The sequence below is a fragment of the Colletotrichum spaethianum genome (assembly GCF_022836535.1).
Source record: "Colletotrichum spaethianum MAFF 239500 DNA, contig23, whole genome shotgun sequence".
NCBI classification, from domain to species: Eukaryota; Fungi; Ascomycota; class Sordariomycetes; order Glomerellales; family Glomerellaceae; genus Colletotrichum; species Colletotrichum spaethianum.
Window position 1 is genome coordinate 629090 of NW_026054793.1, and position 25424 is coordinate 654513.

Sequence of the window (25424 nt, forward strand, 5' to 3'; positions counted from 1 at the left end):
GGGGTACAAAAGGGCGTGTTTGACTGGAGTATTTGTGGCGTTATGGAAAGAGAGGACTTAGTGGTTCTGAAGCGCCTGCGAATAATACCACTTAATTGATGACAGATATGTGAACACGGATGAGCTACTAACAGAACTTGAAAAAAGAAAGGGGGAAAAGGGGGCTGCCGTCATCGTCTCTTCGCGCAGCGCCTTGCTCCTCTTGGCTTGTCCCTTTGTCAATCAGAGGTAGGTAAAAAATGAAAGGTGCAAAGGAAATATCAGGATGCCAAATATGTCATGAGACAGCGAAAGTTCCCTCCAAGGTCTCCCGTCCCAATTCCCTATACCAATGTGTACCCAACCCTCTTTTAATTCCAAGCCGTCCACTTCTACCTCCCCCTGCATACAATCATCGTCTTGATTCGACTGCTGCCGCGTTTCCCTTAGGGTATTCTCCAGGAATGTGCAGATTAGAGATTGTTGGAACGCTATCGTTTCTGACAGTGCCAGAGGTAGGCCGGACGGAAGATGCTGTCTGTTTTTGACGAGGCGCATCCTGGTTCCTGGGAATAGAGGATGCAGCAGCAGCGACAGACGAGCCATCCTGCTGGGGGTGTTCGTTGCTAGGAGCATGCCCATTACCCGTTCCGATGGCGGGTATTATATCGACTTCGCCCAGGCCTCGGCCACCTGAAGCAGAGTATTCACCTATTTCTTGCTGTGCAAAATGATTGTTCGGAATGCCCGGCGAGGACTTCCCATTGCTATTCATCCATTGACCATACTGGCCGTTACCGCCTGGTGTCTCGAGAACACGGTCATAATCGGCAGTAGATACCGGTCTGGACTCATCCTCATATCTGCCTGGTGTCGCATGTTGGCTATGAGCTCTTTGCATGCCGGCAGCGGGTACATAGACTGCCTGCTGCCTACGAGTCAAAGATTGTGATCGGCGAAGTGACTCGCGCGTGTATGGGTTCACTCCGTCCTCTCGAGCTTGCTGGGTCACCACCGCAGCATGAGACGGGATCTCTTCCATGGGTGTCCGGTCCGTGCCGCCGTACCCATTCGGATGCTCATTCGAACCGTGATACACTCCCAGAATACTGTCCGGCATGGTAGACGATTGCATGACTGCGTCGCGATCAGAGTTGTCGAATCCGGAGCTCACACTAGAAGGCGAAAGAGGTGCCTGTAAGCCTCGCTGCGCGTTGACCTGGATGTCAGATGGGAACCGCCCACCTGCTTCGGGACGGCGGACGTCTTGTCTCGAACTCGTGCTAGCTGCAACCGCTGCGTCCGCTGAGAATGGCTCGTCGTCGTCATCTTCGAGTACGCCGTCGCTGCTTGTGGATCGTTGCGAAGACTGGCTCAAACTCCGTACGTGTCCACGGACGAACTCACTCCTCTCTTGTGGTGACCTCTCAGTGAGGACCTTGATGTCTTCGTACCAGGCCATCATTGTATCATGGCTCTCGGCCCGGAAGACCCAGGTGTGGCCACGATGCATGGATCCAGTTTGGCGGCCCTTGAGGATAAATTTGTTGGACGACCCTCCCTCGCTAGAGTGCGAACCTAGTTTCTGCTCTGGAAGGTACAGTGACATGACGGGGGCTTGGCCCTTGTCCGCCGATTTAAATTCATGGAGATGAGTCGAAGAAAGTACATACCTGTGTTCGAGAGTGCAGTTAGTATGTTGTGTTTTGAGAGTGTCTCAGTCAAAGGAATATGGGTTAGCTCACCAGCCAGCTGTGTAGCTCTTGAGGTACTTGCTCTTGCGTTCAAGGAGCCCCGCACGAATCTCCTGGCATGCAACGTGCTCTCGACCAGGGTAGTGAATGTGTTCGGCGGACCGAATTGGGATATCGGGGTCCACGAATTGGTCATCTTTCTGGACGAAGTGCGCCCACTCGTGATCTTTGGGCATTGAGATGGGGCCGACACGGAGCTCCTCGATGGCGTTGTAAGCGGCGTCGGACTCGCGCTTGATAATGCCGGCGTAAGCATTGTAAGCCTTTTGGACCTCGCCCACTACAATGGCCTCGAGTTCGCGGCCAGAGTTCTCCAGGTTCAAGTACGCCTGGTGTAGATAGTTCTCCTCGTCAATCTGGCGCTCAACTTGCCTGTCGACGGCGAGACGCAGGAGGTACGGATCTTGCTTTCCAGTCGTCAACGAGGGGTCCAGATCAGTCTGGCCCAAGGTGTCTTGCAATGCCTTGACGGCGCGCTTGGTGCTATCCATCTCCTTGTCCACCGAGTTTTTGAAGTCGCCCGACAAGTTCTTGATTTCTTTGATCTTCTGATGAAGGTCGTTTCTCAGGCCTGTGAGAGCTAGGATAACATCCTCTTCAATGTCCTTTGCCTTGTTCGATTCGAGAATGGCGCCTTTGTGGTAGCTACGTAGTATTTGCAACGCATCATCGATGCCACCAGAATCGAGAAAACCAGGGGGGCTGGCAATATTGTTGGCGACGTTGGCAAGCTTCAGAAGCGATTTGGACTTGTGCTCGTAATATGATTGAATTTCACGGTAGTATGCGATAAGGTCTTTGAGGATCTTGCGCCACGCTGCAGCAAACGGGTCAGGGGCTTCAGGAGACGGGGTTGCGCAGAGACCTACATTGAAATCTAGCGGCCAAAGCTTCGGTTGGATTCCCAGATGTCGGAACTGGACAGTGGAATGCGCTATGTATTTCGTCGGGGTCGTTGGAGGACTGCAGAGCCAAGCTGCGTACGCTGCCGGCCTTCATACTTCTCCGACTGCTGCTGCGCTTTAGGCTGCCGTTCCTGCGCAGCGAGTTCTTCTTCTTGAGGGTGTTGTGGCGCGAGGGAAGGCTCAAGTGATCCTCCCCATTGTTGGAGACGAACGAGTTGGATCGCGGCATGTTGGACGAATGACCTTCAATTATGCTACTCCCTCTTTGGCTCGCATCCCATTCTTCTGTAAACTTGCCGCGAGCAGTAGCGGAGGGCACTGCCAGGTTGGTGCTGTTGTTGGCGTCCGGGTTGTCGTAATATGCGACGTCGCCTTCTGGAGGCAAGTGTTGCGCCTGGTGTACGTTGTGGGAGTTGGCAAGAGTGTTGTACTGCGTCTCTCGGTCCTCGTCGTATCGCAGAGGAGCAGTCTGTCGAGGAGGAGTAGAGTAGGAAGCTACGGCGGCATTCGAGGTGTAAGAGGAGGAGGGCTGGGCGGGTTGTTGAGGGAAATAGGACGAAGTGCGATTTGAGTTCATGGCGGCGGCGGCGCCGTAGCCAGCTGTCCGTTCCACGTCTCTTTCTCTGTCCCGTTCCCTCTCTCTTTCCCTGTACGAATCGGAGTCGGCGAGGTGCGGCGCGTGGTTGGACCTAGGCGTGGGAGATGAAGACGCGAGCGGGGATCTAGCGGCCATCGTGTGGGCGTCTCAAAGACACCAAGACACCTCGGGTGCCGGTGTTGGAAAAGGGACGACTCAGATTAGCGCAACAGCGGGGATTAACTGCAAGCTTGGGGATCGATGGTGACTTTTTTAGACGGCTTTAGCGCAACAAGGAAGGGGGAAAGTGGGCGACAATCAATGGGTTGAGGTGGTCTAGTGCATTCAGCGCGCCGTCGGTTTGACGCAATGGCAAGCGGAAGAGCTCTCTTGGGCTCAGACCAATGTCGTCATCAGCGACGGTCGAGTCGTAGTAGTGGCTCCCGATTCGGCTCAGTGGAATGGTGATGTGTCTCGGGGGTTGGTTCGTTGGTTGCCCAATCTACCTTGAGCTAAGGGGGAGGCAATGACGGGAGGCAGCTGTAATTCGGAAAGCACTTCGGCCAGGTCGGATGGTGCGTGAGCAAGCGCACAGGTGTCACGATAATGCGGTATATGAGATTCGGGGATTGTTGGCGTTGGTCAAGATGACGGGACAGGAAAAGGACGAAAACAGCGGCGGTAGAGGTTTGTTTGTACTATGTACATGGTAGGGAGGCAGAAAGGTAATCGACCCGGGGCATCGCAGGCTTGGGCTCCCGCCCCGCTGGGCCTCTGTAAGTACCTCCCCTGAGGCACTCCACGGATGGAAACAGGGGGTTCGTTTTCCAAATTTCCCACGACGACATCCCATGTCACCCAGCGCCAAAAACCCACTTCATCTCACGTTTACATACCTAGTACATGCGCCCGACATCAAACTCTCTGTCTTGCTCTTGTTTCCCACAGGCAGACGGACGGGATGGGATGGGAAGGCAATCAAGACCCTGGCTTGCATCTCTACGATACCTGCTTCCCGTCGCAACGGTTCGTGGATGCCTGACAAGCAGGCCCAAGCACAATCTTCCCGTGTCAAGGATGAGACGAATCATCGTCCTGTCTCTTGCCTGTCTGGTGCTGGCCAAGATTTGCGCTGATGTGCGCTTCCCAGCGTCCGTGTTTCCCTGAAAGTGACTGGGAGGATTTGCAGCGTTTTGCAGGGTGCTCCCATCTTCTGATGCAATGGTGCCTCAAAAAGGCCCATGCCGAGCAGTAACTGGACCCTGAATTGCGTCTGCTTTGGGGGATTGTCATCGCCTAAACCTTGCCTTTTGGGCAGTTACTGAGGGGTACGTATCTGCTTTCCTTCTCTCTTTCTACACAGTACGTACACTACATGTATCTCTTTCTCTTCATCTCCTTGATCCCCTTTGTCCCATACATTGTAGGAGAACCCGTGAAATGAATACGCATCATCTTATCCACGTTTAAGTTGTCAGTCAAGACTAATGCGTAAACAGATGGCTGCAGACGACGTGGCATTCGTCGTTCTTGTTGTTCTTAACCCTTCTCGCAGACGACTCTCGAGTCTGGCACAAGCTGTGCTGTGTATCTGAACGGAATGAGGGCGACGATGTGTGCCATGCCAGGAATGAGCAAGGTCATCATCGATGTCATGCACGGCACAACTACTGCCTTCACTCAAACTCACCGCCTTGCCTCCATTGGCTTCTTACATTCACTCGGGGTATCATCAGTCTTTGCCCCATCTTGCTCATCCCCCGCACACCATTCCTCTTGAGCGAGGCTGCGCCACCTTGCCCTGTCGTAAGCAATCTTGATAACATTGTACTTCGTCTGGTCCTTGACCATGTCCTCCATTAAACGGTGTCATGGGCTTATGGCCTTGAGGGCCATTGTGATGGCGCAGACAAGAAGCCAAGAAACTTCACAGGGCGCATCAGCCCAACCGATGACGTATGCGCCTCTCCGCCAATGGTTACATCCGCTGCAACATCACCACCAAGCACTTCGATACTTGACATTTGCATCCTACCATTTCCCTCGTGACCCTAAGGTAGCTTGCGCTAAATCCCTGGCCCCTTACCTGTAGTTAACGGATGGCCACGAATCCGTTCTTAGTCAAACCGTCACCTCATCAATTTCTTTTACGCTGTACCTAAGTCGTTAACGTCTGCAGCAGCACCGAGAACTTCAATATCCGTGCTACCCGACCGGCTCGAGCGTTACCAACCATAATGAGATACAACCTCAGGACTATTACATACCGTCCAACCCAGCCATGTCCAGCTGAACCTGAAGCTACAATCCGACCACCTTCGTACTAACCACAAGCTAAGCCGAGCTCTAAGGAGTTATGATCGTCATCAATCCCTCCTCCGGGCCAAGCGGTACGTCCACGAGATTGCCATGGTGCTTTCTTTTTCTGTCTTCCTCTTTTCTTTCAGTTAAATTAGGTTCGCCCTTGAGATCACTCGGAGTTCCCGAGCACTGCCTTTGCTTCTGAAAGCGCCCCTCCTGTTAAACTTGCAGATGGGTGTCATTCAAGATACACGGAATGGATAGTCCTCATCAGATCAAGCTGGCTCTTGAATTCAACGGCGAGAGCAATCACGATAGTGTTAGCTGTGCTGAGCTGAGTTGTGTGGGATACTGCACACCCCGAGCCTTGGCATACCCTGAGACCCATTTTACCCATTATTGAGCATCAGCATGTCGGATAGATGTTCTACAAGTAGTCATCCAGTTGCATCCCGCTCACGAAGTAGATATCTTTTACGGCATGCCAGTATCGGAAAGCCAATATGTATCACATGCCCCTCAAGCCTGCCTTCCGCACGCCCGCAAAGCTCGCCCGGTGGCCTCCCCAATCTAGACCTCAACCATTCCGCATTGGGACATGCGCGAACTCGATATGGATTATGCAGCTGCAGCTTGTTCAAGCCTTTTAGTATCACGGGGGGGGGAAAAAACTAGAAAAGCTGGCCTGTTGTTGCTGTTGCAGAACATGCACAACGCTGCAGCTGCCACTTGCCGCATTTGATCTAGATCTTGATTCTCTTGAGTCCCGGTAAGCTCGTGGCAGAAAAACAGAGATAACTTGAGAGCGCACGCCTTTACCATTGTCTCCTTCTGCACCAATTTCTGCTGCTGCTGCTGAGCGAGAATGCATGTGTAATTTCCATGGGAACATTGCGTGATTGGGTGAGCCGTGGTTCTGCTGCTGATTCATCTTAAAAACTCGTTAGGTGATACATCTAGCTAGGAGAATCCTTCTTGGAGAATCGAATAGCCATTGTATATACCCAACTGCCTTCCCCCTTGCTTCGGTTGCGTACCCCGTCTCCACAAACCTATCGAGTCGTGCTGTCTGTGCCTTGTGAGTTTGAAGAACGGAGCCTGATATCGTTCGTCTCATCTCGATCGGACCAGAGTAAAAGTAAACTTAAATCTGCCCTCTGCTCGTCTCGAGCTTCTGCCAATCACCCTTCTGTCGACAACCACGAGCGGAGATTTGCCACGACATGTTAGCCTGAAACCAAGTCACTTGGTCAAGTCACTTGGAGAAACGCGCAATCGCCTCGTCCAGCCAAAATTTGTAAATTTGACAAGCTGTTAGGATAAACCCAACAGGACGACACGCCGTCCTTGGGCCAGAAAGTAGTCACCCCTCGGAACCCAAACGCCTCTGCTATGCTATGACCATGATTCGAACGCTCAACTCCTATTCCGAAGGTCGTGATTGCTATGCCTCTCCATGTTCCCAGGTCTAACTCCTGCTCAAGTTGATAAACCAAGCAAACGCCTGTCCCGTTTCGTGTCATCATTCTGTCCGCCCATCAAGACCAGACCCGACCAGCGCGCATATTCTTCTCAGACTTCGGGCGTAGGAGATTCATCGGCTACAGGTTCGACAGGTTTGAGTTTCGTCCTCCGCCGTGGCGGTGGCGCTTTGGGTGGTATCTTCTTATGGCCATTGAAATGCAATGTCGACGTCGGTCCGACAGGAACACCATGTCGATGTTTGGGTACTTCGGGCAACGGCTTCTTCGTCCGCATCGCCCCTGTTCCAGCCTTTGCTTCTCCTTGCTTGGCCTCCGCGTCTGCCTCGGCTTTCCGACTCGGGGTGATGACGCCGGGCTTTTCCATGACTGCCGCGACGTCAACTACACTAACGCTGCTTGCAGTCTGCGAGCGAGAAAGACTGATGCCCAGGAACTTCCGAGCCACCTCTGCCTCGCCAGAAGGCTCTTGGTCGGCCAACCATCTCACTTTTGAGACACGATCAACCAACCTCACTGTAGTCTCGTCGGCGGGCGCAAAGTGGGAGTTGCCAAAGCCGCCTAGGATCCTCAAGACCTTGAGGATCTCGCCGCGTTTGTAGTGCGGCGGGTGACTCAACTGCGTGTGCGCCAACAGCGGGTATAAGACGCGCAGGTACGTGTGACGCAACGATATCTTCTCGTCCGGCAAGTCCATCAGGTTCCTAATGATAACGTCGAGGAGAACCTTGAGGTCGTTTGTATAAAAGTATTCGTATGTGGCTTTGGTTGTAAATAAAAGATATAGGAGTTTGAGGATCAGGAGTTGTAGAGACGTTTCGGTTTCGCGATTCAACAGCAAAATTATGTTCTCTCCGAATGTGCGGAACGAGTCGCCGTGTAGACTAAGACACTTGATGACCCTATTCGTAAGAGGGGCGTTTGGGGACGTAGGATCGGCGGCAACGTCGGTGGAAGCGAGCATGTATTGTTCGTTCAGTACCAACTATTACGAGGTTAGCTGCGAGGGTGATGTACGAGGACGAGCAGATCCGAGAGGAAGCATACCAGCACGCGGATAATGGGATAGTGATACGGGTCGTGAACGTCATTGGAGAGCTCCTCGATTATCTGGAAGAGGTAGGCGATGAAGCCGTCGTCGACCTGCAGCAAGTCGGCGGTGCGCAAGCGCTCGATTCGGGACATCTCATACATCAGCTCAAGCAGCAGGCGATGAAGCCTCAAGTCCTGGTCCTTGCGTCCGTTGATCAGCTCGAGGAGGCGGGGAAAGCATGCCTCCTCGATCATGCGAGAGTAGGTGGACTCGTCGGCATGGCCGTCGAGCAGCAGAAAGAGCACTATGGCGTGCAGCGATGCGGGGTCATCCTCCTGCAGCAGACTGTAGATGATTTGGGTTCGGATGTAGTCCTTATTGTCTCGAAACAGCTGGCATTGCAGTAGCTTTTCGCAGCAGACGGCGACATCGTCTTCGGTTTCGGGGAACTTGTCTCTGAATCTCGAAGTGAGGTACAGCCAAGCTCTCAGGGTCTCGTCGATCAAATCATGCGATTGGTATTGGGTCGTGACGACGTCGTCGAGCTCTAGACGGTTGGCGTTTTCAGTCAGCTGTAAGGCTCGTGAAGCGCATCTTGTCGGACGGCAACTCGGAAAGTAGAACCGAATACCACCGGCGAGAAGAGGGAATGGTAGCATGAAGAGAGACATGAGGGGGGATTGGTAAACTGACCTTCCCAGAACTGGTGTTGGGTCTCGAGAGATTCGTAGACGTCAAACTCGGCCATGATGCTAAGAACCACCGTGGATTGATGGGCAGAGTGGTCTGCATCACTGGCGCAGTGCAAAGAGCGACTGCTGCAGAGGAAGAGAAGGAGAAATATCTGGTGGGATGAAGATGAGGCCGGCTGGAGTTTCGACTCTTTGAGATTTGATACAACACATGGCTTGACAACAAGGGCCCCCCTCTTCGTCGGAGTCGGGGGTCAAACTCGGGACAGGTCAGGTCAGGTCGAGGTGAAAGGTGCAGCGCAGCCAGGGCTCCAAGAGAGCAAAAGGTGGGGGAGGAGGGCGGGAAACGGTACGTAGGATGGTAGACGTGGAGGGGCAGGGGCGGTAGACGGCACATTTAGTGTTGGATTGGTTTACAGTGGAGGCCTGCGTGAGGTTCAGTGTGTAAGCGTTCAGTGCAACTCGCTGTAGTAGTGGGGAATAGCAAGGCAATCCCCGCCCCTTCCTCCAAATGGAAGATAAAAAAAACATCGCACCCGCCTTCGCATATTCACTGGAGAAGAGCTGTCTGTGTTGGCGAGCCTTACATCAAACTGTAACCAGGTCCGGGACCCCCCGTTCGGTCGAGAACGTCTCTGAATCCGACGGCCGCGCCACCATGTGCTCCCAGGCTTGTCGAATCCTTCCAGCAGCCGTCATGTCACGTCCTGCGCTGGTGACCAAAAAGAAGGTCCCTCCACGTTTCTCGGATAGTCCTACCTACGTGTGCGCATGATTCCACTGCTTCCCCGTCGAACGGCACATGCGTTTGGGTGTTCGTCAGGCCACCGGCAGAGCCGACACACAAAACTCACGCAGCATAGACCACACAACCAGTAGTGGCTCCAGCGGAGCGGCCATCTTCCGTCATAGCGCGTTGCTTTGGGCCCCTCCCACCACTGACCGTGCCGAGTGTCAGTGTACGGTGTATTACTGTTGTTGCTGTCAATAAAACATTGTTCTGTATTGATGCTGTGAGCTCTATGTGTAGTGTATATCCCGTCAAACAGTCAATCCATCGAACGAAGAGGGTATTTCCTGCGTCGTAACCGTCCCCAATGCTCCCAATACCCCCTCTGTAATGCACCAGAAACGCCTCTAACCGAGCCCGTCACGAAATAGTCCCAACCAGTACATCCGTGGCCTCGTGCTAGGATTCCTCCTCAGCTGGTCGTTCGCCATCATCGTACACCTTGACCTTGTCGGCATATTCCATAATGTTGCTGACGACGTAGTCCGAAATCGTATTGCCCTTGCCTGCCGCGATCCTCAGGATGAGCTCATTGAGATGCTGCCGCCCGAGAATGTCCACGTGGTCTGCCGTCTTGGGCCCACCTCGCGGGTTGAATCGCTCGGGCTCGTGCTCCATCTCGACAACAGTCACCTTGGCCCCGGCCGGGTTGTACCGCTTGTAGTTCCACCCCCGGTTACACATGTATCCTGTACTGAGCAGGTTCACCGTTCCATCGCCCTCGCCCATGACGACGCCGTGGTCAACTTCTCCTTGCGTGAGAGCCGTGTCGATTGTGATATTCAGGTTTGTCAGAGACGGCATCTCTGGCGACCGGTAGTAGTATCCCCGCTCCGTGGGCTTTCCCACGCCGTAAAAGCAGTAAATCTTCAGACTGGGTGCTAATGGCAGTCGTGTCTCCAACGGGTTGATCCATTTTTTAGGGTCCTTTTCGTTGGCTTCAACCTCGGCCTCCGTGTGCGCTATGCCGTGCGAGTACGCCCCCTTCACATTCCTAGAGAACCAATCTTCGGTCGTGTTGAAGAGGTAGTCCATGGCAGACTCGACAGTCAGGTTTCGATCCGGTGTCGTCCAGTTCATGCCGCTGCGGAAGTTGAGGAGAGACCCATACGAGAAATCCTGTCCCGGTAGGTCGTCAGGAGCCCAAGTAGAATTGCCCCAGACAGCGTCCCCGCCGATGGGGAGCATCGACGAAATACCGGGCATCGCACGGAACAGCTGCGCCCGTTCGTCTTTGCTAAGGAACTTCTCGAGCCCGTAAACGGCAAATGCGTTGAGCTGCGCGGTGTCACGCATCTCACCCGACAAGACAGCTGTCAGGTCCTTGACGGCCCCGAGCATACATCCACTCACGTTGATCCAGGCCTCGACATGCTGCTCGACCCAGTCGTCGCCTCCCCGGCCGCCACTCTCAGACGCCACCCAGTGAAAGAAGTAGAACAGAACCTGTCCCCCATGCTGTGAGACACGAGAACAGCTTTCTTCCCCGAGAACTCATGGGCCGTCTCGATATAGGACTTGAGCCTCGAGAAGTATTGATCGCGAGTCTCAAGATTTGGGTAGGCCAAGCGCCAGTCGTAGGCTGCCGTGAAGGAGTTAGTCGGGTCGTAGCCTATTGATGCCAGATTCTCGAATATTTTGTTCCAGATCCAGTACCCGGTGATGAAGAAGTCGGTCGCGTCAAAGCCCTGGGCGGCCCGTAGTTTGATATGCGGAGGATCAAGGCCGGTTTCTTGATCCAGCATGATGTGCCTTTTCCAATTCTCCTTGTCTAGAACCAGCGCCCTCATCATGCTCCAACTACCCCAGAGGCGTTTCCGGAAGTACTGACGGGAGACGTTGGCGGTACCCCAGGATTCGAGGCCAGTCGAAATGACGCCTGGGACCATTATCATTGGGTGATGGGCATGGAGGCCCTCAGCGCGGGCCTGTAATCCTACAGAGAAAGCATCGTAGCTATCGACGAACTCGCGCTCGCCTTGCTTCACGAGCAGCCGGGTTAGCTCAGGCCAGCTAGGCGCCAAGTCCCCCTCGAAGCTAAGAAACGAAGTGTTACTGACCACAAGATCCCGCATGTCCTTGACCAAACCGGCAGGCAGGACATCAAAGAGACTGTCCATGCTGAGCTCTCCGAGCTCAGGAAAGTCTATGAGGTCATTGCTTTTTGCAAAGAAACCCGCAGCTATGATGCCGAACAAGCTTCCGAGCAAGAAGATGGCGCCATTGCGGCGCTTCCGTGTCTTGGGCTTCACATGATGGACGACGTGGGCGGTGTTTTCCGACTTTTCGGGGCTTTCGTCTCGAGGGGTCGATGGTTCGCTGTCGAGTTGCGTGTCGACGGGAAGCGCTCGGCGCCTGAGGGTGGAGGAAGACATGGCCGCAGTCGCAGTGATCGCGAACAACCGGGTGATGCTGGTGAGTTGAGGAAGTTAGCTTGTGAGGTCAAGATTGAGACGGCCGAGGAAGACCAGTGCAACCGGACCAAGACAGGGTCAAGTAGTCCGTACCTAACAGTGGAATGCGAGGGTTTGCGGCGCGCTCGGAGGGGGGTGGCTAGACACTTATCAGGACGATCGGGCGCGCAATGTCAAGCAAGCGGCAAGCAAGGGATGTGCAGAGGGGACAAGGAGAGACAGCGACAGAAACAGAGCGGTGCGCAAAGCTTAATTGCTGTCCATTAGCCAACAAGATGAAATGGCGACAGCAATGCCGACGCTAGCAAGAGTGAACTGCGCAGGGTTGGGTAAGGGTGTTCGATGTGGTTGAGAGGAACCGCGCAGCCAAGCAGAGTCCAGCAGAGCAGGGTACCTAACAGAGCGAGGTATCCGGAGCTCGGGGGGTGGGATATTGGAGGCGGCCAAGAGAACGATATGACAGGCGGGACTTGGGCCAAAAAAGGTACATGAACGTATACGGCTGGCTGCGACCACTTGGGAGTGTCTAGCGTGACGTCAATCTCCGAGTGGCCCCAGCGTCTAATTGTCTTCTACCTAAAGTATTCACGATTTGCAGCTTCCAGTCCTCCGTCCGTACACTACTACAGTAGAGACGCATGAAAATGCGGCAGATGGACAGGTACCTTTCCGCCTTGGGCAGGAGCGACTCCACTGGTCGAGGGCTTGCGGCCTTCCGCTAGAAGTAATTCAGCACCATGTGTGTATCTTTCGCATCAAACAAGGCCGGAAAATACATCCGTCACAGGAACTTGACCCGGAAGCGGTCAGCAGTCAGTCCACAGAGATCCATGTGATAGACGGGATCAAGGGAAAGCACCCTGAACGCACGTGTATAGTATATGGTGGATATGCAATGAATGAATCGATCTGCAGTGCGGCATCTTGTCATCATGAGCACGACAGTCTTTAGGCAACCAAGGACACAGCGGCGACAGCATATGATTGAGCCCTCACAACCCGATCTGCTTTCAACTTCGCATCTCATGACTACCTAAGCCCGATAAAAAACACCCCTCTCTAGAGACTCTTCGAGTTGGCGATTTTGACAACCCCCCATAGCCAAACCCAGCGTTACGTCGCGCGCCAGTTGCGTTGGCAAGCGTGGAATGATTTCGGTTTGTCTCCATTCCGAACCCCTTTGCATCGATGGTCATGCGATGTCTACCTAGGTATGCACAGGTCCAATAAGACGGCGCATGAGGTGGCACGAGGAAAGCGTCCCCCCCAGGTTCCCTGAAGAAGTAGGTCGTCGCGACCGTTTGGCATGTGATTGTGGAAGGAGTTTGATGGATGCATGTAGTTATGGATGGCACTTGGCTGACAGTGGAATGCACTCGCTCGGCGAGCCCCACTTTGGCAACGGGGCTCTGGCCGCTGGACCTCCGAACACTGAATTCGACAGGGTTCGGGACACGGACGTGGGGCTGGAGCTGACTACCTACCTACCCTGGACTGCATTGCACCTGAAGCGCTGCAGCCAACAGCAAATAGCAGGCAAACAAGCAGCAAGCAAATAACTCAATTGTCAAGTCCGAGAAACACACTGCAAGACATCCGATTCACTTTTTCGCCCGCTACACACATATACATCCGCCCGTCGCTTCGATCTGCAAACGCACAACCCTGCGACCGTGGTTCCAACTCATCGGACTCGTTCCATCTCATCATCCCCGGGTTTGCGGCAGAGCCGCGCCTCTACATTCTTTTCTTTTCTTTTTTTTGGCATTCTCTTCGCTGCTGCGTCCTACCGCCAAGTCGTCGGGTTTCCTCTCGCAGCCTCTCCCCCTCACCTCTCTCATCAACCTCTTCACAGTCTGTTTCTCGTTGCGCTGTACAAATTGTCATGAGTTGAGCACACCAATCGTCTGCCGGTTTAGGCTCGTCCGTAACTCTTCACGTTCTGCTGTATTTTTTTCTTCCGCATTCCCACTGCAGCTCGCGGAGTTATCTCTCTCTCCAGAGCCAAGTTGTCAGCATGGACGTTTCCAACATCACACATTTCCCCGCGAATCTGCGATATATCCAGTATGAACATGGTCTGGAGGCAAAGTATCTCCCTGCCATCCGCTCGCTGATCGCGAAGGACTTGAGCGAACCTTACAGCATCTATGTCTACCGATACTTCCTCTACCAATGGGGCCACCTGTGCTTCATGGTACGTGTCTTCCTACCCACCTAGCCACTGGGCCAGTGTGGCGTTACTGACTACAGTCCAGGCATTGGATCCCGCAGACTCATCTCTCATTGGCGTCATTGTATGCAAGCTGGAAGTCCACTCATCACACTCGCCGCCAACGCGCCGCGGGTACATCGCCATGCTGGCCGTCGCCTCCCCGTATCGCGGCAAAGGTATCGCCACGGCCCTCGTCAAGAGGGCCATTGACGCCATGGCTCAGCGGAATGCCGACGAGGTCGTTTTGGAAACCGAAGAAACGAACACCCAGGCCATGCGCCTGTATGAGCGTCTAGGCTTCCTGCGCTCTAAAAAGCTGCACAGGTATTATCTCAACGGAAACAGCGCCTACAGATTGGTCCTGCTGCTGAAATCTATCGACCCGGACGCTGTTCTTGAGGACTCTGACGGCCAGTCTCCGTGACTAGGGAGTGCATCCGGCGGTCTACTACTCGAGTCTAAACGACTCCTAGAGAGCGTTTGCGGCGTCATCTAGCACCCATGCCATTGATTCGGTCGTAGATAGGGACAACACAGGCAGTCGCCATGACAGTAGCCCGAGAGCGGTGTAGGGGGCTCTCTTCTTCTGAGTGGGGCATTCATCTCCTTGACTACACGATAGCGATATCGTATAGCGCAGGCGGTGGGCATGTATTCTGATACTTGAGCAGATCCGGGGTACAAGGACGGTGGGCTGGGCGAGCGGTGTTTCAAGGGAATAGATGGCATTGATTTATTGGTAGCTTGGTTTGCTAAAACGAACATATATTTTGATCGCACAAGCATTCAAGAGTCGTCTACGGGTGAGTCGACATGAGTGCCAACATGCATGTATATCGGAAGAAACCAGGAAGAACATGAACACGAAGATAAGGTCGTTATGGTGTGCCTGGCATCCCTCCACCCTCATGACAATTGACTGTGTACGAACTCTTCAAATCTCCCCATCCATGCGCTCATGGCCCAACTGGTTTTGAATGCTATAGTGCACTGCTTGTTGCTGGAGTGACAGGTCGTCGATAACCTCAATGGCTCCTACGAGATGATGTTGTCGTATGGCCTGTGGACGACGACTTTGTCAAGAGATCTGTGGAGCTGTAGATGGAGGCTTTGACGCCCCAATGATTTCCGGAAGCGATACCGAGGTATGTGAAAGCATCTTGGCCCTTGTTAGTCCGAACGTATATGCAATGGCACTAGAGTACCTATGTACGCACCTGGCTTGTAATAAATCGGACGTCCCATGGCCTCGACTAATCTCAGCTCTCTAAGCTTCTGCAAAACCCGAGTAACGTCTGCCTTGTCACTGAAGTCGGCTGTGTAGACGCACACGATCCGGTCTTTGCGCCCAGTAGGGTCATTATGTGGATTCCACGGCGCGACTTTGGCTGCGACTCCCAGCTCATTGTTGGCCGTAGCCCTCGCAACGACACGCCAGACTTCGTCGACGTCCTTGGGTTGACAGAAGAGCATCCACTGTTGACGAGGGTTAGTCACCATGAGAATTACATCAGCGAGACCATGGAATGCTTGCCTTGCCAGCTTTGATCTTACATGCATATGCAAGACCTAAGATGTCCTGGATAGCCTCTCTCTTTTCCTGATCTATCTCTCTCGACTTGGCTGTCATAGACTTCTTGGTGTTGTTGATGCCTTGCTGGAAGCTGAGCAGGATGTTCAACCTCTCCATGCCTCCCTCGATCAAAGTGTCAAGCCGGGTGCCCTCCTCCTCGGGTGCCTCGTCCTCGTTGCCCCTACTTCGTTGATTCTGCGCTTCAAACTTGACTTTCCGATTGATATACGGATTGCAGATGAAGATCCATGGGAGAAGATCGCTGTGCTCGGTTGTCTCGGGAGGGATACGGGCAAGGAAATCGTTGACGGTCTCTGTCAACTGCCACGCGTAGGGGACGCCGGCGTACGGGTTGTGGAGCTTGGTACTGTCAAGAGGCTCATTTTTAACTCTCCGGGTAATCTGGACAGCATTGGTCTCCTTCCACCACTGAGCAACGTCGAAGGATGTGACTCGAGCTTCGAGCCCAGCTACTACCTCCTCGTCTCCTAGCCCAATGGTCAGTTATTGAGTGTCAACTCATTCATGTCTCGGCACCAACCGTAAAAGTCCGATTCATCTGAGTCCATTCCGATTAGCGGGAGTGCCGACAAACGCGCGGTGTGGTCGACGGCTGAATGCAAGGCTGACGCGTTGTGTTTTGCAGCGCAAGGCGCGGTGTAGTAACGGTTTCACAATATGCCGGAAAGCAAAGAGCGCTCTAGGGCATTGAACTTGCCTCGATACAATAGACTTCCGCATTCAGCATGAAGGAACAGACTGTGGCAAACTCCTAGGTCATTGCGCGCAACTGACCGTGTTGCAAGTTGCGTGAAGTTTCGCAGCTATTGGGAAGAAAAAGGGAGGCCGGATGGATAGCCGTCATTTTGGGAAGGATAGCTAGGACGCCGATCCGATGAGCGGCCGCCAATGCCGGGGTGTAATGTGCGGGATCCTTCCGAGTTCCCCGGAGCGCGCGGCCGACCCCCTCCCGGAAATTCTCTGGCCACGACACTCCGACTTTCTTTTTCCTACTTGGTGCTGGGGTCTTGCGCCAAACCACGCGCTGGGTTTCGACGCAAATTTCCAAGACAACCCCACGACCACTGGGATCGCATCACACGCCGCATATCTTTTGAGACAACGGTGACATATTCTGCCCACTTCGACGGCCAAGGGTTTGCTCCTTCCCTTCTATCCTTGCCCCTCGACGCTTTTCAATCCAACAAAGAGGGGGTTTGTCTCGACCTAGCGATGAGCCACTCAAGAGACGCCATTGCATCCAAGCAATCCCTCGTTCTTGACTTGCCTCCCAGCTGCATCGAGTTCTGCTTGTCACACCCGGAATATTTCGTGGTCGGAACCTACAACTTAGTCAAGGACGAGGAACCACTGGATGAGTCAGTGAATGCAGAACCCTCTGTCGCCAAGAAGACTCAAAACCGCAACGGCAGTCTCATTGTGTTTCGACTAGAAAACGGCGTAGTGTAAGCTGGCGAAGGTCCTGCCCATTGTGACTTGAGATTGACTTCCTCCCAGACACCATGTTCAAACCGTCTCTCACCCGTCAGCAATTCTTGACCTGCATTTCTGCCCCTTACCGAGCAGGCATGACATCATGGCTGTGGTATCCAGCACCGGAACACTATCCATCTTCCAACTGAACCCAGATGCAGACGCGTCACAACCGCTGAAGCACTTGGCCACAAGCGGAATACCTGACGTCCCCGAGGGCGTTCTGTTTCTCTCAGGAGTTTGGGACACCAGCGACGCATCTTCCATCGCGATTACAACCTCTGCTGGCGAAGTGCGCGTTGTGAAGCTTGATAACTCATGGCGGATCATTGACGACGATTCGGAGCCCGTGATCACGCACTCCCTGGAAGCTTGGACGGTGGCTTTCTCTCCCCCGGAGGATCCTTTCGTCGTTTACTCGGGAGGCGATGATTCTGCGCTTCGGTACACATCATGTGCGCGCAACTGCGGGCATGGCGATGTAGATGATATACAAATTACGGCCTTGAACTCACCACTCAGCATTCCTGGACATGGTGCTGGTGTGACGGCCATTCTGCCGGTTCCTGTTAGACTTGCAGACGGCTCGAGGGTACTGGTGACGGGCAGCTACGATGACACCATACGAATCTTTGCCGTTCAGCCTCCGCACGAGACGCACGGTCTTCGCAAGTTCAAGGCTTTGGGAGAGAAAAACTTGGAAGGAGGCGTCTGGAGGCTGAAGTCGATCGAAATACAGGAGAAGAACGGTTGCTGCAACCTGAAGGTTCTGGCATCATGTATGCACGCTGGCGCCAGGATTATCGAGCTGGAGGGGCCACTTGACGGCGGGGAGTGGGACATAAGCGTCCTGGCCCGGTTCGAGGAACATAAGAGCATGAACTATGGCAGCGACTTCGTTCCCAGGTCGGGTCATGGACGCCTCGAATGCGTGTCGACGAGTTTCTACGATAAGCTTTTATGTCTATGGGAGGCAGATATGAGTTAGGGGAGCATTGTATGGATCTAATGTCAGTCTTGGACATGATATTATGATCACCACGAAAATGGCGCAGTACAACGGACGGGGGAAACAAGCTGCTTCCCTTCACTGAACAAGCAACATCGCTTCGATCCCAGGCATCTAATGTGCCGGAAGTGGTCAGAGTGACGAGGCAACGCTTTCGTGTCGTAGGAATGAGAACATGGGCAGAATAGCCAGTCCTTATAAATTTATAAAGAACTTCATTTGCCATTTCACAGGGGTGTGGTGAGGGGCCGGAAGGTTAGTAGTGAGCTTAGGTGTTACGAGCTTTAACATAATGCTGTCAGTCACCTTCAAGGCGATGCATGAGTTGCTCCGAAACCGTCGAAGCGACAACTGCTCACCCCATCTAGCTCGGGAGTGGTCACCGTTTTCTTTTCTTGTTATCCAGTTGGAGGTGGACAGTCTCCAGATAGGCAATGACCAAGACACGAAGTCCAAGACAGAGTTGGACCTGCTGCAGCGTTTTAGATGGATGGAAATTGTAGTTGTAGAATCAACGGTCCCAAGGACATTGGTTGTGTAACTCTCGATGCGAACACCAACTCATGCGGCCGCCCCCCTTTTTCGGATGGCGGGGTAAGTACGGTACGGATACTTTTTCCATGCCTCCCTCAGTGATCTTAGACTCATTCCAACAGGGCGGGAGGGGGTCAACGCTGCAGTTGCTCATTCAGCCTGGAGGCGACTGCCCCGAGAAGGGTTGAATGAAGCCTAATGTAGAGCCACCGTACCCAGGGCAGACTCCTGTGTATCGGAAACCGATGCAAGTCCCCGCTTCCCAGGTCCTGGTGACAAGTACCCTCCACATTCACCGTGTTGCGCTGGCTGCGTCGCTTCACATGGGAAGACGAGTGGAGGTTTAGATGGTTAGGCATCACAGGCGATTGGGTCGGGGCCCAGCCTAGCCCAGCCCCAAGTACACGGTTCGCAGTGGCCCCCTAGCTGACCACCGGACAGCGGACAGCGCGACTTATCCCCACTACCAACCTAGCCTGAGACCATGGGTACCTTAGGCAAGGTACCGACCGACACCTCACGCTGCATTTATTCCATTATTTGCTTTCTCTGCTTTGGATGATGCAAATCATGCTTGTCGCTGCTGCTATCGTTACTGCCGAGTTTGCTTCCACCTTCGCCCCTGCTACCTTATCGCGCATCTACGCGACTGTATGATCTTGCTCTTGCCATTGCTCTTGCATCTACCGAGTCCCATCTAATTTCTATTATCTCGACACGTTTCGATAGCTCCAGTCTCTGCCCGTGTACCTGGGGACGGGACCGAAGAAAGCACAAACGAGCTGTCTCGTTTGCTTGTGGAAGAGCAAAAGCTTCGGAGGGGTACTTTCAGGTACTTGCACACCCTGTAAGCCGTGCCGTTCGTTTTTCCTGACCAACCGCAGCCTTTCACTAATTCTAGCATTTGCTTCTTGGGCAGCAGTTCTCACCGAGCCCGTGTTCCGACATTGCCTTCCGCCTTTTCAACCTCCGCCGTCGAGTCCCCCGCCGAAACTACGTCCGACGTATGATCCAATACTGAGTCAACTGCTGGACAAGCAGCTTCCAAGGCTGGGCTTTCCTGCCGTACTGCGACCGATTTAGCCCATCATGGACGGACAGATGGCCAATGGCGCATCCGCCGTGGGTCAGAATGCTGCTTCCGTGAACGGCGGAAATGTCGATATCATCTCTCAGATCCACCAGGCGCTCGAGGTCATACACAGTCCTTATTCGTCCAACGAATCTCGCCGAGACGCCCAGCGCTTCCTCGAGAACATCAAGAACATAGACGAGGCCCCCTTCCACGGCTTCACGCTTGCCTCCAACAAGTCGCAATCCCCTGTCGTGCGCCACTACGCTCTGTCCCTCCTCGAGCATGCAATCAAGCAGAAATGGGCCGAGTATAACGAGCAGCAGTCCACCATGCTGCGTGAGTGGGTGCTGGAGCTCTGCCGCAACCTGTCAAAGGACGATCCGCTATACATCAGAAACAAGACGGCTCAGCTGTGGGTGGAAGTTGCTAAGAGATGCTGGGGCTCCGAGTGGATGGACATGGACGAGCTTCTGGTTCGCCTGTGGCAGATACCTGATTCCCCCGTCCACAAGGAGCTCGTCCTCTTTGTGCTCGAGACACTTTCCGACGAGGTTTTCAACGGCGACGACGCTGTCGTGGCCATGCGCGAGGGCGTACTCAGCAGAAGCTGCGTCGAAGTCTTCACCCCGGCCCCCGTCTTGAGAGAAGCTTTCCCCAACAGAGCCGCTGGCCCCGAGGTGCGCTCCGGGGAAGAAGGATGGCTTAGCAGAGTATCCGAGTTCCTCAGTCAATGCCTCAACGGTGACGCCCAAAACAACGACCAGATCCGCTCTTGCGCCGTGAAATCCCTGTCCGTCTTCTATTCCCTCATGCCCTGGGCCATTCCCAAGTCTGTCGCCGTCGCAAACTGCGTTCCCGTCATGTGCAGAGCCCTTGCGACCCCCGAAGTCTCTGTTCAAAAGGTAAATACCCGGAACTCCTTTTATTAGTCCAGTCAGGGGCAAGATGGGCAAGAGCTTACATGTGATAGGCCTCGCTGGAAGCTCTACATGCGCTTTACTCTCGCTCAAACTTCTCCGAGCAGGAGTTCAAGGACCTCGTCGCACCCATGTACGATGCTAGCTCAGTAGATCTCCTAAAACGGCTCTTTGAATGGTCAGCCGTAGATGTCGAGGATATCGACGAAGACAAGTACCAATTCGGCAAGAAATTCTCAGAGGTATAGATGAAGGCATGTTACCATATGGGCTTTGTTAACCTTATGCGTAGATGTTATCTCTGCTTGGTAACTACCTCGACCGGAGATTCTCTGCTATACCAACAAACTCGGACGTCAGCGGCTTTCTCAACCTATTGCTCCTAACCGTACAGAGCCAAAGTCTTATCGTTGCAATTCCTGTCCTGGCAACTTGGACTCGCCTCCTCAACAACAGGCTAATCGGACAGAGTCCGGCCAACAACCATCTCGTTGGCCCGCTCCTTGAAGTGTGCGGCTCTCGCTTGATCAGGTACGAGAATCTGCCTGAGGACACACAAGACCCCACGTTCTTGTTCCTCATGGAGGATACCGACACCGTCCCGGAGAGGCATGCGTTTCTTGGCAACTACAGGAGGTACAGCACCCAGGTCATTGAGACCATTGTCCAGCTGAAGCTGTCCGATGCAGTCTATCACGTTCTCGGCCAGGCGGAGCAGGTTTTGCAGCATCTATACGATGACAGTCCACCCATGGACGGTAAGTCTATCCCTTTTTCTGCCCCAGAAGACAGAGCTAATCTTGTAGTCACGAAATACATCAAGTATTCGATGCCTGTCCTGCGTGTCGACGCGCAATTCACCGTTATCGAGGCCGCGCTCAAGGGCTATATGAAATGGAGAGCAAGCACCACACAACAGAGTTTGCCAGACTATGTGGGTTACGACTGTATTTCTTGCTCAGGGCAATGCTAACAACATCTAGGAGCAACAGCGCGCCGCCTTGGAGAGAGACTTAGAATCTTGGTGCACCAAACTCCTTGAAATGAAGTTTGAGGATCCATTGATTCGAAAGAGAGTTTTGCAACTTTTAGTGGCCTTCTCGACCACAGCCCTCGACAAGAACCCGGGATTCATGCTCAAGGTTCTTGAGCACATTCTCATGACCTGGCCCGCTCCTCAACCGGAGCATCGTTCCTTCAATGAGGCCATCAAAGACTTTCAGTCCGAAAGCATGGTGGAATTGCAGAGGCTCGCGTCAAAGGTGCCTGACCATTTGCTTGCAGTATACGACCAAATAGAGGCACGGGTTAACGATATGATCTCATCGGGCACGTTGGATGAGAAGCGCCAGATTGCCTATCAGAGCTTCCTCTTCATCATCATTCACCGGGCTTCCAATATCGATCCTGCCACTCAGGTCCAGCGATTACAAGAGTTTATCAAGCCTGTCACATCTTCGTGGCAGAACCAGGAACTTAAGAATTCGCTGTCTTCTTACTCGGGCTTCTGCGAGCTGCTGGCTTTGGACAAGGCCAAGAGGTATCTGATGAGCCATCGTGTCCACGAGGTCAAAGACTGGGGTTCCTGCGAATTGGATGCTGAAGGCCTGGCTTTGCAGACCGAGCTGGAAGAGAGACAAAAGGTGAGTTTTTGTCCAGACTTTTCGAGGCTCAAAGTGCTTACTTGATTGAAGATGTTGCCGCTTCGCCCTACGAAGTCTTTTCTCTCGTTCTCAGTCGAGAAATTGGAGAAGTCGTCTACCCCTTTCCAAATCTCGTATCGCTTGTGGAATGATAGCTTCCCCGTGATCCTACCAGATCTATTGCAGTTCCTCAGGTAAGGGCATACCACCACGTCTATTCCAACGTTGGCTGACTGGTTGCATTAGCCATGCGCATGCCTCGCATAACCCGGACAACTGGACAGAACTGCCTGCCGAAACTCGATCTGTCGTTGGTAATGTACTCAGCGACCGTTTCTGGCAGGCGGGCATCTCAGAGGGCAGCAAGGATGAGTTTTACGCTCGCGTCATGGACAAGAAAAACACTCTCGAAGGGTTAGCCTCGACTATCCGCGGAACTGTAAGGTTTGTCAGGGAGACTTGTTACGCCATTATCTACTGCATGAGCCGCTTGGAGATGCAATTTTACGGCTTTAGCGAGCTACCTGGTCCGCTTGCGCAGGCCCTTTTCCAGAACTCCTTCCATCTCTCGGCCCACCAGCAAATCAACCTGCTCAACCTTGTGAGGTACCTGGTGGACGACTGTCCATTGGAGCAACGAGAACACTTCCTTCCCCCACTGCTGGCAGCGTGTTTCCAGCAGATGGATGCCAAGATCAACGCGGAATGGGAGAACCTCGAGCGCCAGCAGGCTATCCAGGCCGCAGCTGACGCTCTCACAGAAGAGATGAAGTCTGAAAGTATCTTGCGCCAAGTCACGTATACCGCGGTGATCATGGTGGCGGATTTCTTGGACCCCACGAAGAGGAGTGAGTCTATTCTTTTCCACCCTGGATTTGCTCGTTTCCTTACGCCGATTCGTCAAAACACCGTCTCTCCCTTCCCTCGGTGTAAAACCCCTGATTGAACTAGTCTATCTACCCTCCGTCTGCTACCCCGCTCCTCATCCTCGCCATATGCTCAGATGCCTCGGCTTGGAAAGTGGCAGAGTGGGTGGGCATGATACAAATGATTCACAGCCTTAACCGGGCGGGACACTAGTAAATCATGGCCGTCGAGCTAACTGGAATTTAGATCCTCCGCCTTTGAGATCACAGAATGGTCACGAACAACCACGGAAATATCCATCACTTAGGAAATTTTGCTTGATGCAGTCGACTATCGTAGAGCCTCTGCTGCTCTTTTGTACTCACGCCATCCGCATGCGAGATACTCGGTGCTGCAGCATAATCTTGCGAGTGTTCCGCTCGATTGTTCCAGACTTTCACTTGACAGAACCGCTCTCGCCGAGATCCCTTCCGCAGGATGGCATTGAAGGAGGACCGCCTAACAGGGACCCTTACCTTGACACCTCGCCAGTCTCTCCAGAGGCAGCCACTGCCATCCGGGAATATATCGCATCAGATGTACTCCGGGGTTGCATTACCTCCTTCCACGAGCCTTACTTTGTAGATTTGCAGAAGGATCTGGCCTCTTTGATTGCTGCCATCGTGGTATACTACAGCCCAGTCACCAGCACACCTCGGGACGTGCTCATGTCTCTGCCAAACATCAGACAAGCAGACCTCGACAGGCTGAACGAATTTTCTTCCAAGCCGGCTTCTCACACACGCCAACAGCGTGCGCTAGTACTTGACCTCCTCAAGGATCTCAAAGGGGTGAGCATCGCTGAGATGGGGAAGCTCCCCAAGAACAGCAGCTTCGGACGAAGCAAGAGGTCGAACCGCAGCAAGATGGCCCAGGAGTTTATGACGCCTGCCAACGAGACAAGAACTCGGGGCGGCGGAGTTGCTGACACAGGACGGGCTACGCCAGACGCCCTTGAGGGAGTGGCCAATTTGTTCGAGGGCTAAGGTGGCTCGTTGCCAGCCTTTCATGAGGACCGGCTTCCTCTGTAGAGGATCCCGCCTGCAAAGGCAGGCCCTCCTGGGAGACTCTGATCCTCTCTATAGACTCGCACCCCTTTGAGGGATAGACAAGTTCTGTAATTGGACATATCTAAGGAGGTTGCGGATCACATATCCGAGAAATGGAGCCACTAGAGAGATCTTGCCAGCGGACGTGTAGGTTGGATTGTGGCGGAGGGGCAGGATGGCATAGAAGTACCGCAGAGACATACCATAGGCTACACAGGATGGGATTGAGGTTTCAGCCCAAGTTCAAAGGATAAAAAAAAAGAGATACCAGCGTTTTTCAGGAGTCGCATCTCTGCTTCTTCGCCATGCTGCCGGCCGTTTGGAGTCCCGAAAGTATTCGTGTCTATTGCTCGCCCGTATATTCACCTGGTGAGAAAGGAACGTTGGAGATACACAAGCTCCAAGTTCGCCGACATCGTCATTACTGTTTATTTTCCATCAATCTACTATGCAAGCCTCGAGCATACACCGACATCGGGCGAGAGTGGAATAATGTGGACAGAACCTCGCCACGGGCTCTGTGCTGGTACAAGTGACCAGTCTTTGGGAACAGATTCAACAAGTATGGCCCAGAGACACAGCCAGGTACGGTACCGCAAGACACCATACATACATACGCAACTGGAGAAATTCGGGGGGGTTGGATGATGCAAGTCTACGGACATTGCCCATGGCCTTTCCAAGCAATGACCATCATTGCAGTCACTTGACAGCGAACAGGAGTCGAGATGGGGGAAAAACCAAGTGAATGCAGGTACATGCTACAGGTTTAGAACACAAAGCCCGCAAGCATTTCCGGACTGAGATAGCTTCTCCCCGGGATCCCGGGCGCAGGACTGGGCAGGCTGTTTGTGACTGGCTGCCTCAAAGGAGGGGGGAGAGAAGCGGAGGGTGGGAAGGGAACCCCCGGACCCCCATCCTCGCACGGCCGATCCATAGATTTGGGCAACATATGACCACCGCCAATGCTGGGAGCCTGGGGTCCCATGGATATTCTAGGAGAAGAGGAGGAGGGGAAGACTCACAAGGAGAAGGGGGAGGGGGAGTCCCATCATCCATGCATGGTTATCAATTTTCGGGGTT

At 53.6% G+C, this 25424-nt stretch overlaps 10 protein-coding genes across 10 annotated transcripts; 5 read left to right on the plus strand and 5 right to left on the minus strand.

The window, feature by feature from the left end:
- Nucleotides 1–391: 391 nt before the first annotated feature.
- Nucleotides 392–3371, minus strand: ColSpa_08606 (phosphatidylinositol 4,5-bisphosphate-binding protein SLM1; the record flags this gene model as incomplete). The annotated part of the gene is made up of 3 exons (XM_049274818.1): nt 392–1652; nt 1725–2550; nt 2603–3371. The coding sequence occupies 3 exons, from the start codon at nt 3369–3371 to the stop codon at nt 392–394; spliced, it is 2856 nt and encodes a 951-aa protein (XP_049130775.1).
- Nucleotides 3372–7088: 3717 nt separating this feature from the next.
- On the minus strand, nt 7089–8778 carry ColSpa_08607 (protein dip1; the record flags this gene model as incomplete). Its single annotated transcript, XM_049274819.1, has 3 exons — nt 7089–7982; nt 8045–8577; nt 8724–8778. The coding sequence occupies 3 exons, from the start codon at nt 8776–8778 to the stop codon at nt 7089–7091; spliced, it is 1482 nt and encodes a 493-aa protein (XP_049130776.1).
- A 1133-nt stretch (nt 8779–9911) lies between these two features.
- Nucleotides 9912–11887, minus strand: ColSpa_08608 (phospholipid:diacylglycerol acyltransferase; the record flags this gene model as incomplete). Its single annotated transcript, XM_049274820.1, is given in 2 exon segments — nt 9912–10970; nt 10982–11887. The coding sequence occupies 2 exon segments, from the start codon at nt 11885–11887 to the stop codon at nt 9912–9914; spliced, it is 1965 nt and encodes a 654-aa protein (XP_049130777.1).
- Nucleotides 11888–13943: 2056 nt separating this feature from the next.
- ColSpa_08609 (N-alpha-acetyltransferase 30) lies at nt 13944–14565 on the plus strand (the record flags this gene model as incomplete). The annotated part of the gene is made up of 2 exons (XM_049274821.1): nt 13944–14123; nt 14185–14565. 2 exons carry the CDS (start codon nt 13944–13946, stop codon nt 14563–14565), a joined length of 561 nt encoding a protein of 186 aa, XP_049130778.1.
- Nucleotides 14566–15075: 510 nt separating this feature from the next.
- Nucleotides 15076–15641, minus strand: ColSpa_08610 (uncharacterized protein; the record flags this gene model as incomplete). The annotated part of the gene is made up of 2 exons (XM_049274822.1): nt 15076–15176; nt 15359–15641. The coding sequence occupies 2 exons, from the start codon at nt 15639–15641 to the stop codon at nt 15076–15078; spliced, it is 384 nt and encodes a 127-aa protein (XP_049130779.1).
- Nucleotides 15642–15651: 10 nt separating this feature from the next.
- ColSpa_08611 (uncharacterized protein) lies at nt 15652–16283 on the minus strand (the record flags this gene model as incomplete). The annotated part of the gene is made up of 2 exons (XM_049274823.1): nt 15652–16202; nt 16256–16283. The coding sequence occupies 2 exons, from the start codon at nt 16281–16283 to the stop codon at nt 15652–15654; spliced, it is 579 nt and encodes a 192-aa protein (XP_049130780.1).
- Nucleotides 16284–16947: 664 nt separating this feature from the next.
- ColSpa_08612 (uncharacterized protein) lies at nt 16948–17184 on the plus strand (the record flags this gene model as incomplete). Its single annotated transcript, XM_049274824.1, has 1 exon — nt 16948–17184. The coding sequence occupies one exon, from the start codon at nt 16948–16950 to the stop codon at nt 17182–17184; it is 237 nt and encodes a 78-aa protein (XP_049130781.1).
- Nucleotides 17185–19840: 2656 nt separating this feature from the next.
- ColSpa_08613 (protein MSN5) lies at nt 19841–20991 on the plus strand (the record flags this gene model as incomplete). Its single annotated transcript, XM_049274825.1, has 2 exons — nt 19841–20728; nt 20797–20991. The coding sequence occupies 2 exons, from the start codon at nt 19841–19843 to the stop codon at nt 20989–20991; spliced, it is 1083 nt and encodes a 360-aa protein (XP_049130782.1).
- A 332-nt stretch (nt 20992–21323) lies between these two features.
- On the plus strand, nt 21324–23332 carry ColSpa_08614 (protein MSN5; the record flags this gene model as incomplete). Its single annotated transcript, XM_049274826.1, has 5 exons — nt 21324–21501; nt 21550–21677; nt 21727–22386; nt 22438–22580; nt 22633–23332. The coding sequence occupies 5 exons, from the start codon at nt 21324–21326 to the stop codon at nt 23330–23332; spliced, it is 1809 nt and encodes a 602-aa protein (XP_049130783.1).
- A 628-nt stretch (nt 23333–23960) lies between these two features.
- ColSpa_08615 (uncharacterized protein) lies at nt 23961–24278 on the plus strand (the record flags this gene model as incomplete). The annotated part of the gene is made up of 1 exon (XM_049274827.1): nt 23961–24278. One exon carries the CDS (start codon nt 23961–23963, stop codon nt 24276–24278), a length of 318 nt encoding a protein of 105 aa, XP_049130784.1.
- Nucleotides 24279–25424: the final 1146 nt, after the last annotated feature.